Here is a 12,014-nt window from a genome sequence, read left to right as displayed (position 1 = left end):
CCCTCAGCTATAATTTAGTATGAATGGCAATACCAACTAACTGATGCTGAAAGATACTACATTTACATTCTCTTGGTGAGTACAATCCTTGATCCAAACATGAGTTTCCAGATATGCTCTCGGCTCCGCCCACTTCTATGATTTTAGCCAATGAAATGAAGGAAAAGCAATACAAGCAGCTGAAATGCATGTACTGTATAAAATAGATTTCAGTTGTCTCTGTAATAAACTCTGTATTGTCTGTGTTGCATAATGTGAAATCAAGACCATGAGTGTGGATCTTTGTTTTTTCCTCAGTCAGAGCACAGTGATTTCTTATTAAAAACAATGCTTCTTTAAACACACTTGCTATACCTGTCAGACTCTATGGCTTAACAAATAATATATTCATATATACATATATGAATAAACATAGATTCATATATACATTTATTATAATGCATTGCACAAGTTTAAAACCAATACTTCCATACTTCACAAAGAACGTCAGTTGAGTGATTTATGTTGGCTTGTGCGTTTACACTAAAGTTGGGGTGTGACATATTGAGATGAATGCAATACTTTCTTTTAAGCAAGATGCTGTACTGTATAAAAAATCTGATCCTGTCAGGCACGTGCACAGAAAGGGCTCAACCTGTGCAGAGCACATGCCCTCATGACCCTTACACCCTGAAGTTCCCCTTTTTTGATGTTTTTTTTTTCATAAAATCAATGCAGTTGGTCTGTCTGTCTGTTTTTAAATATTTAGCCATTGAAAGGTTTAAAAGAGCTTGTGACATAATCTTGTTGGATACGCATAAACTGTCATTAAAACCTTGTGGCTCCATCCCCATCTTAACTGAACAAACTGCTGTTCCTTTCACAGCAGCTGAACGTCTCGCAAGGGTTAAATAGAGATCTTTAAAGAAAGTACAACGTTTTCACTACGCAAGAAACATTATGTCTAAAATGTTCATATTTTATGTATTTGAGGTTTGAGACATTTGGGACCGGAGGGCTAGCATTTGTTGCACTTAATAGCCTGTGCACACGGTAGCATTTCATCTTTTATAAACTAGATTTTGGCCAAATGTATTTTACAACAGGAAAACTGACCACCCATATAGCTAAAACAACGCTGTAACCTGTTGAATAAACAGTGATGTCGCACTTTTAATGACGTTAATGACGTTAACTGCATTTGAGTGATCCTCGTCACCTGGTTAAAATATATATCTAAGAAATTTCTATGTTGATTTATTATTGAATTTATTAATCAATTGTATTCTATGATTATGGTTAATTCATGTTCCCGTTGTAAAAACTGATTTGGAAAGGGCTTAAAACCAGCTTACATATGAACCTGAAATATGTCCAATTTCACTATGTGATGGGTTTCCCAGACGGCATTACTTTTTCAGAATAACGCGTAAAAAAAATGTTCGCAATTTTCTGTCATCCTTTGTCAGGCATTACATTCTACAAACACGCTTATTTGTGTAAAAGCCTTTAAACCATTTCGACGCGATTTTTAAACGGTTGCTTTGATACGTACAGTATAGAGACAGCTTCTAGCTGCGTGACGCGGTCCCGTATGGTGTGTACAGGGGTTGCGTCACTGAATCTCTGTCAGAGTGTGTCAGGCAGCGCATCAGTATTACGTTCTCTTTCATGCTTGAATGAACAAAAACACACAAGATTATGCCTTAAGCACATTTTGTTTAGTATCTTTGTAAGCGCGAAACAAAATGGGAAACCTGTCAGATCTGTGCAGAGCATCAGTTCTTAAAGGCGCCGCATTCTTAAACCTGCTGCTGTGACTAATGTTAAACTAATACAAAAGAAAGAAGAACTTAAAATGTTTTGTTGCTGAAATGACGATTCTTCTGTATTAAATTTAAAATTTTGCAGACTGTAAAATGTTTGAGAACTTCATTGAATTTCTGTGCATTTCCTACCTGTTAGACTACCTGTTATTAATAGTTAAAAAATCTAAAGCTTTTGAGACTATTATTTTGTTTGATTTAATTTGTCATTTAGATGTGACCAATAATGGGGGGTAAAGTGCCCCTCATAAGGTCTGTGCACGGTCCTGCAACCTGTTAATACCTTATTGAAGCTGCGGCCGGTTGAGTCTTTCTCGCTTGGTCGCAGTTCCTGTAACTGAGCGTCGAGAATGTCCACCAGCTGTTCCATGAGCCTCATGGTAGAGCTTATGTCACCGGCGAAGATGGCTCCTTTGGTGTGTTTGGCCAGCTCGTTGGCCAGGTTGGCTGCGTTTTCCCCGCTCCGGATCTGAGAGATTACACAAATTAACCTCACAGCATGGCTCCGAAAAATATCATTTTGTATCTACGAGGCTCCCGGCTCCCATTATGACATCATCACGCTGATTCAGCGGCGGCCCCCTCCCAGCAATTACAGCTATCATTAAAAACCGGTAACAGTTTCGAAGTGCAGTTGGAAACACTTCCCGAGTTCAACGGCCGAATCGATTCCGCAGCTTTCGCGCAGGACGCCGGGCGTCCCATTGCGCCCAATCTATTCTATTTACAGGAAACATCGCATTAACACCAAAGCGCACGCTCCAGAGAGCACCGGATCATCCATTTGGATGTTTGAAGGCTGTGTGTCTTCATCTTAAACAGTGATAATAGAAAGAATGAGCTGCAAAATATGGCACAGGAGAGCGTTTTACTTTTACGACCGTGTGGTCGGTAAACTGGCGCATTTTCGCAGCTCATTCTGGGAGATGGAAATGTTTTGAGACTACAAACCTTCTGAGCGACTTGATTCACCCAGTGGGACGTGCAGTTGCTCAGATCCGGACCATTCGGGTTCCAGGTCCCCGTGGACAGAACACACAGGTAGGAGGCAGTGCCTGTTCAGAAAAGTACACTGTTATTAGCGGTGCTTGGTGAAGCAACCCTTCAAATCTCATCTCTCTTATTTTACACATTTGAACAAATCAAGATTCAATTGAAGAACCTTCTCATTTCAATTCTGCTTGTAACGCATCCCATGCCATTTTGTGCTGGATGATTCGCAAGCAACTGGACAGAATTTACAGTAGCTTACTGTATGATAATACAGATGGAGAAGATTAAAGAAATTTGCAAGGAAGTTTTACTTTTGATGGAATTATCTTTGATCTTGGCTTGACTAGTAGAGCAGGAAGCTAGCAATGCCAACGTCATGGGTTAAAATCCCTGGGAACACGCCTGCTGATAAAATGTATAGCTTGAGCGCACCCGCAAATCGATTTGGATAACATCTTCCAAATGCACAAAAATGTAAATGTTAACTTGCTATCTAACAATCTAACAGTTATGCTAATGAACTAGATTACATTGAGGAAGAGTTGTTTATCGTCATAATTATCAACAATCTTCACAGAGAACAGCTGCATGTCTCTTTCCCCCAAATGAAAAGACAGACTGATAATAAATCAAAGAGACGCAAGTGGAAAACTGCCTTTAACAGATATGTGTCCCCACCTCGAGTTCCTTTGGGACAGGGCCGTTCCACCAGCATGCCTCTAGGCGTCTGAGGCCACAGGATGTCCCTGAGCTCCACGCTCTCGCAGAAGCGCTCCGGAGGAGGAAAAGACTCCAACGGGGGTGGTGTGGTGGTCTGGGGAGGTGCGGCTGGTGATTTGGGCGTCTTGTTAACAGCTTTGGTCCCTACAGTGGTAACCGTAGTCACCTGACCTCTCTGCTGAACGGTCGTCGGCGTATTGGTTGTGGGTTTTAGTATCTTGGGTGTGGTGGATGCTTCTGAGATAGCTGGAGCTGAAACATAAAAAAAAGGAGTCGATCAGGCAAAAGCGCAACGTTCTATTTTAAGTTTTGTTATTGCAAGCCCATTTCTCATCTGAGGTGCCTGAAGACAAATACGATAAACATATTCTTTTCGTTCATCCAAAGATATAATTCTCACCACATAGTGCTTAATAAAAGAAAATAATTACTTGCCTATAGAAAATATTTCAGCACGCCTATAAGACCTTCAAGCTTTACTTTATCTCTAAAGTTTATTCACTAGCTGAGTTGCAAAGTTGTGTTAACGTATATTTTCTCCCGCCCTCAGTTTCTCTGTCACTATATTTCATAATTTTATTATATAACTAATGTAACGCCGTGGGCTGGAAATACAAAGGCCTATTTGTTGGGTACATGTATCAGCATACATCAAATAATGTTTTTAGGTCGCATTTTATGCGCATCCTATTTCTAAAATTGAATCACGTTTACGTTGTTTCACAAAGTAGTTCAAAAGCTACACAATGATGGGAACTGGACACAGAATTATGTTTTTTTAGGGGGGGGTTTCGTTACTCTTGACTTTCAAGAAAATAAAGTATCTTAAAGGAAAAAACATCAACCTGAAATAAAAATGTGGTTATAATTTATTCACCCTCATGTTGTTTTAAACCAGTATGTGAGAATATATTTTGAGAAATGTCTCAATGGTTTTGTGTCCATGTAATGGAAGTCAATGGGGTTCAATGTTGTTTGGTTACCGACACTTCAAAATATCTTCTTTTGCGTTCTCCAGAAGAAACAAAAGTCATACAAGTTGAAAATTACATTTAATTTACAATGAATGTCCATCAATGTACAGTAAATACATTCTTTTTGGGTTGAATTAATCTATCTTTAAAAGGAAAGCCTTCTTAATAGCACATCACTATTCAGACTAATAGCAAAATTGTAGTGAAAATAATGGCAAAGTTTGGTTAATGAAAGTTAAACAAATTAAGTAAAATGAATTGTTGTGTATATTGTCATAGATCCAAATTAATCCAATTTTACATCTTTTTAATGAATTTGCATATTTAAGACATGCAATATGCGTATCCTGTATCCATACTGTACATATATAAAATGTCTGGCGAAAAGGCATTGGAAAAGTCTTAAAGTCTCAAGATACATACAGTAATTAAACTGCTCTCCTTATAGTGCAAAAAGGAATTTGGTTTGTGTGCAACTCCGAAATCTTGCAGTTTTATGGCGTCAGATTTATATCACCAGGACTTGAATGGAATTGAACTAGTTATTACTAGACACCATACAGTTTAATATCGATTTTTTCATTTACAGAGTAAAAGTCGACCCAGCTCCTCCCGCGCCTAACACATCCACGTCTGAACCAGCGGCATGTTGGACAGTAAAGAAACCCATCTGAACTGCACCTGCTGCTTTTATCGGCTAAGCAGAGTCAGTGACTGACAGCATGCATGTAGGAAAGCCATTGATGAAGCGGACCATAAAAGTGTGAGAGATCTGAGCGCAGTATGTGTGTGAGATCGTCTCCATGTACCTCTGCGAGAGAAAGAGAGCGATCAAGTGAAAGCAAAAGCTTTCTTTCTGAGGTTAGACGTGACCTACTGTGAATTAGTGTCAACTGACCAGTCAGAGCTCGGCTTCAGACGAAAAACTGAGAAAAAAACGCTGCAGAGTCATTACCTGCACACCTTGATCTTTACAGGTTTCACCCATGTGTGTGAGATTTGACATGGATGGCGTGACTGGTGCGCTGGCTAACTTGGCTTTTAACTCCAGATTCTGACTGTTTGACATGATGGGTGTAAAACAAGTTTAAGCTTCGCAGCTGGTTAAAGTCAATGTGAACATGCAATTCATTTTTACTCATCTTGCCCTTGTATTTTGGATTAAAACATTGGGCATGCATTAGGAATTGATTGGCCAACTGATAAAAAAATATATATTGCAGACTACGTTACACACTTATTTTAAAGGGGTCATATGATACGACAAAAAATTATATTATGGTTTGTTTAAGATGTCATGCAAAGTGTTAACAAGATTTAAAGTTCAAAAACGTTGTATTTTTCACATACCGTCTCCTCTTTGCCCCGCCTCTCTGAAATGTTAACATGTTAACATGGGATGAAGTCAAATGACATCCAACTGACTTCTTCCAGAAAACTGGACCACACAGCTTAACTAATAAATCAATATCATAAGCGTATATATAAATACACTCACCTAAAGGATTATTAGGAACACCTGTTCAATTTCTCATTAATGCAATTATGGTGGTGGTGTAATGGTGTGGGGGATGTTTTCTTGGCACACCTTAGGCCCCTTAGTGCCAATTGGGCATCGTTTAAATGCCACGGCCTACTTGAGCATTGTTTCTGACCATGTCCATCCCTTTATGACCACCATGTACCCATCCTCTGATGGCTACTTCCAGCAGGATAATGCACCATGTCACAAAGCTGGAATCATTTCAAATTGGTTTCTTGAACAAGACAATGAGTTCACTGTACTAAAATGGCCCCCACAGTCACCAGATCTCAACCCAGTAGAGCATCTTTGGGATGTGGTGGAACGGCTTCATGCATCCCACAAATCTCCATCAACTGCAAGATGCTATTCTAACAATATGGGCCAACATTTCTAAAGAATGCTTTCAGCACCTTGTTGAATCAATGCCACGTAGAAATAAGGCAGTTCTGAAGGTGAAAGGAGGTCAAACACAGTATTAGTATGGTGTTCCTAATAATCCTTTAGGTGAGTGTATATTGCCGCAAAAAAAAGATTTCTAAGCTATGTTTTTGGGTAAAATTATTATTTTTGTTTAATTCCGTGAACAACTAAAAATATTTCTCCCAGATTTCAAATAAGGTCAGGGCTGTATTTCCCGATACGATTGTCTCTTACCACGCTAGGAAGACAAAAGGTACACCTATACTATAGTTATACCCTTTTCTAGGCGTGTTTCCGAAATATACTTTATGAGGAGGTTACTTTCTACCGTCCCGCGTTACCAGGTGCTGTCCATGGCGGTGGTGCTGAATTAATGGATAGCGATCATTTGACGATCCATTATTCACTCTATACAGGGACTTCTTCACAGGATTATTTGAGATAGCGGGGTTCTTTATAAAATAAACACTTTAGAAATAGTTGAAGTTGCATTTATTAGGACTCGTTAGATAAAAACAAACCAAATTGCAAACTAAATCCAGCTATGGATATTATTTAATTGTGAAATGAGTGTGCAAACCTGCAATCTCATGCCCAAATGTGTCAACCCCGCGACACTAACTGGCAGTATGATCATTTATATCAAAGGTCATAAGGAGGGTCACACAAACCCACTGTGCTTTTGCGGTGCATTAAAAATGTTTATTCCAGCAACTTAGAATAAGGCTTGTATAGTTCATACGTTTATTGTGATTTGGACACTGGATGCGCAAGCAGCGCATTTACAGCACACGATATGTACAATATCTTATGGCCGTGCTTATCAAAACATTAAAATATAAGCAACATTATTAATCACACTTACAAAATCAAGGGAAATAATATAAACGAGTATGTAATAATTGTGCAGCCCTACGATAAGGTATTTTATTAAATTAAATGTATTCATTTAAGACAACTAAAATAAAAAGTAAAGAGAGTAAATGTGTTTTTATTCCCCCTATTTTCTATTTAAAAGGTTTGCCAAATAATTTATATTATCATAATTTATTTTGCTATGGTGTCTTTATTTACTTAATATAAGCGCAGTACGCGGAACATATAACCAACAGCCATTGCAGGAAAAAGAGCTATGGCTGAATTAAGGGGCTGCTCGGTTGAGTTTGTCTTGACAAAGTTAGACCAACACGATGCAAAAGCTGCTGAATCTGCTGCCGTGGCAGGTTAACTTTTTTATAATTATAATTGCAGCATAAATTGTAGCAAGGTTTTCACGGATTAAATGCACTCAAACGCTCAGCGGATGCCGACGTCTTTAATTTAGCCAAATAATTTGCTACTTATTACTTGCTGTTTATTATAGCTGCAGTTTGACTAAACTTCCTACCCCAAACTTTCTCTTTAAACACACAAAAAATATTTGGTTTGCCAGCTGAGGCAACTATATCATTAAAAAGCTAACAACCATCAGTGTAATGACAAGTATATCCTTTGCATGAAAACATGTTAATGTACTGGTGTATTTAAGTTTTAATTGTATTTGTATAGACTGTGATGTAAAGAAGGTTTTGTTCACATGAGCCACTAGCAGGGTGAACTCTTAGCAGTGATAAGGTATAGCTAGTGTGCTCCAGACCAACCTCCCCAACTTTTGACTTACAGAAAGTATACTTAACTTAGAGTGTTTCGGGAAACACATATTTAAGATATGGTACATCTTCAGAGATAACTTAAGAACGACATAGATAAAAAGGTTTCGGGAAACACTTTTTTGAAAGTTAAGAAACGGGTTAAAATATCTGAAATGATGCTCTGTATTTTTTCAGACTTCAAATATTTCAAAGAAAACAAGTTCATATTCATTTTTATGTGATACAAAAAGTAATATTTCTACATGTATTTAGGAAAAGTTCAAAAATGACTTTTCAAGTTTGCATGTGTCATGGCGTCAGTCTTTCAAATTGCTGTTGGATGACTTTTTACGTCACTCCTGAGGTATGCGTTTATTGAAATTCCACAGAAACTGGACCGGAATGACCACAATTCATCTCGAAATGCTGATTCAATGAACATATGGAGTGATCTCTTTTTTCCGTGGCTGCATGTACCCATATGATATATATCCTATATGATATGAGTGCCAATGCACCATCATAATAAATTACAACTGTGGTCCTGACACGGTAAAATATGGAAGTGGCATGTCTGGAAAAACACTGTGCGTTAGTGTTAGTAGACGTGTCCTTCATCTCTGAATATAGAGTACGTGCGATAAATGGACACTTCAGTCAGTCAGCCTCATAGATTCTAGGTGTCTGTTATTATTTTACAGAAAGCCTTTGAAATCAGATTTATGGGTATAGCTGTATTAATTTTCGCTTTGGTGTACCAAAGGCTGTTTTCTTAAGCCCGACTTGCATTAAGCTCAAAGGAGCCTTCAGTGCGCACTGTCAGAAAATGAGAAATATTATCTTCACGCCAAGGAACAATTTCAAACCAAATGTTGTGGTGATAAACACACAAACATACTCGTGAGTCAGAATCACACACGCATACACATTTGTGTTTCTATCATTGTGGGAACTTTCCATTGACTTTCCATTGTATTGTTTTTCTTAGCTAATGGTCTGAGCTAATGTTCTATGCAGCACCCGCTGCACAAACTTGCATTTTTACATTTTCATTAAGCTATTTGGAAACCGTTGACTGGATCCTACAATCTAGGTGGTAGGTAGGAAATAGAGGTGGGTGGGGTTGGAGGAAAGAGCCAATGTAAGTGAGACTGGCAAAGAAAAGCACACAGAAAGAGATTTAGAGCGGCTGGCAAAGAAAGAACGTTTATCTAGCAGACAGGAAACAGCCGTAGTGTAAAAATTATATTTCAAGAGAGGTCTTTAACAAAAATAGAGGCTGCAGAGAAATCTAGCCATGTGACTGAAATAAAGTCAAATCCATTAGCGGTCTCATACAGAACTTTACAAAGCAAGAAGCCTCTGGATTTTTCTCTAAGCATCAGTGATGTAATGTCAGATGGCTAAACTGCCAATTATCAGAAACGGTGTCAAAACTAATTCCTTTAATGACAAATATATGAAAAATATGATTAAGCAGCGAGCAGCGTAATGTGTTTTCCACTGCCATTCAGATGGCAGAAATAAATGCTGTCTGCTATTTTCCCATCAAAGATCCAGTATAAATGTATATATGCTGGCTTTTAACGTTTTCTTTATGAAATCTGAAGTATGGAGCAATTTAGTATTTCTATCTGATGATCTGTAATGCCTGAATCAATCAATCATGTAGTTTAAAACTACAATTCAATTAACATTATAAAATGAGAGCATTGTCAGGTGTGCGTTTCATTATTTGTGCTGTGTATATTTGTGAGTGCCTGTACATTATAATATGTATGTGCATGTGCTGTATTTGTGCTGTTGTTTCTATTCATTACAATAATCACAGTAAGACGATTTATGAAATTGGCCAATTTAACATAACAACTGCATCCACAGGTCTGAAACACAATTAAGACCTCATTTCTATACATAAATCAGCCAGTGTTAGCGCGGACCTACTGAAGTCATGAATGCAGATACATACAGTACTGTATATGAATCGTCTTCCAATCATCCACCACTCATTGGGGTATCATTGCGTTGAATAGTAATAGTCTGCTTATATTACAGTAAAACATCCAGAATAACCATGTTCTGTAGAGCAACATTATTGCTGTGGTTGGATAAAAGGTCCCTTTGGCTATTGATACACTACATTGATCTACTGTAGCGGGGCTGGAATTTGACTGGCCGCAGATGACATGCAGTACACTGCAGCACAATGTGTGTTGTTCGGTAAAGGCGGCATGTTTCTGGGGCTAGCGAAAAATAATTGTTATCAGCTGTAGCAGACTATCAACAGTTTTAATCCGATTCTACATAATACATGTGGGAGCAAACCAGTCTAGGTTTTTTTATTTACATGCCATTAAAGAGACAGTTCACCCAAAAATGATTTCATCATTTATTCACCCTCACAAAATTTTAAACCTGCATGACTTTCTTTCTTTGTCAGAACACAAAAGAAGATATTTTGAAGAACGTCACGAACCAAACAACAATGGCCCCCGTTGGCTTCAGTTGTATGGACCTAAAACCACTGAGACATTTCTCAAAATATATACATGTTTTGACTGTGTAAATAAATATTTTTTTTTGGCAAACTGTCCCTTTTGAAGCAATTAAAACATTAAACTACAGTATCAGTGCCAAGCAAGAACACCCCTGTTAAGTGGCTTAAAATCGCAGAAATTTAAATTTATGTAAATTAAATCCCTTACAAAAGCACACCATGGTTTTACTATAAATTCAAAAATAATAATACAAATGAAAACATATTAACCTAACCACGGTAACCACAAATTGGTTTATCCCTGGCACTTTTATTAAAACCATGATTATACAAACTCAATCTGTCCATAACCACGGTTACTACACTTTAACTATAATAAAAACATGGCTAAATTTCGTAAGGGACATACGTAAGGGACATTCTTTCCCAAATGCGTTTTGATAAATAACAACATAAGTGTTCATTTTGTACACTTGTTGTAAATGTTACATTAAAACAAACAAACTGTGATCGTTTGCCTCTTCACTTCCTTTCATAGTCTAAAAATTTGTCCGGAAGAGAATTTCGGGAACAGGATTTTCTCAGACAATTAATCTTATAATCTCCCTACCCCTGAAGGGGCAGAGTTATCTTCCATCCTACCCTAAAGGTGAGGGGCTTATTTCCCCATCCCATGTCTTATCCATCTCTAATGGTGAGTTGCATCAGCATCTTAAAATCAAGGTAATGTCGTGGCTATCGAGCTAAAGTGGAGCAAACATCAACTCTATAGAACATAACTCCGGCGGTTATAAGAGCGAGCTGATTATTGAGATGATGATGAGATAATCACCACATCTAAAATAGAGAAAACACATCAGTATCAAAATGACGGCAGATTACATTCAAGTGGGTAGGGGAGGCGGGTGCCGTTCGGTTTGCGCGGGAGCTAATGCTAGTGAAATTAGCATGTTTTTGTCCTTCATCAGCACTGATTGTACAGCTAATTGCTTCCCTTAGACGCAGCTTAAGGAGAGGCTGTACATATATTGGCATATTCAATCAGCATCATGGTACAAGAGCGAACCACGAGTGGATAACATTGTGGTAACACTTTGAACATTTCCTTAATGAAAGATTTGATCCTCGGAGGTAACACCCAAGAGGAATGTTCAATGAAATTCATATCTAAGCCCTAATACTTTGCATTTGAAGCGATATTGAGTTGATATTTCTCATTTAATTGCTTGCTTGTGCAGGGGTGAATTGGTACAGGATTTGAATCAGCGCCAGTAATCACTACGGGGGCGAAAGGGATGACTCGGGTGGTTTTGCTGTGATCTGAAAAGGAAGTCTTGGTGAATATAGTGGTTATGAATACCATACGCCGCCTCTGGATGGGTTGTGGCTCAGTTTCAAAACCTATTGAGCTGACGGTAGGCTGAAGGTAGGCTGTTTCCTTTAAAGACA

General features: G+C 38.2%; 1 protein-coding gene across 20 annotated transcripts in view; it reads right to left on the bottom strand.

Annotated features, from left to right (window-relative positions):
• adgrl2a (adhesion G protein-coupled receptor L2a) overlaps positions 1-12,014 on the bottom strand; it is a 102,313-nt gene that overhangs the window by 29,594 nt on the left and 60,705 nt on the right. For all 20 annotated transcript variants that reach the window (XR_008904979.1, XM_056734564.1, XM_056734573.1 and 17 more), the window contains 3 exons: positions 3,477-3,770; positions 2,757-2,860; positions 2,089-2,274 (listed from right to left, as the gene is read on the bottom strand). Coding sequence is in view for 19 of the 20 variants with exons in the window: in XM_056734564.1 (XP_056590542.1) it covers positions 2,089-2,274; positions 2,757-2,860; positions 3,477-3,770 (584 nt within the window). In the remaining variant the exon portion in view is untranslated. The remainder of the gene's footprint in view (positions 1-2,088; positions 2,275-2,756; positions 2,861-3,476; positions 3,771-12,014) is intronic.

This window comes from Triplophysa dalaica, chromosome 21 (genome assembly GCF_015846415.1).
Source record: "Triplophysa dalaica isolate WHDGS20190420 chromosome 21, ASM1584641v1, whole genome shotgun sequence".
NCBI classification, from domain to species: domain Eukaryota; kingdom Metazoa; phylum Chordata; class Actinopteri; order Cypriniformes; family Nemacheilidae; genus Triplophysa; species Triplophysa dalaica.
This window is presented reverse-complemented; position numbering and strand designations above follow the sequence as displayed.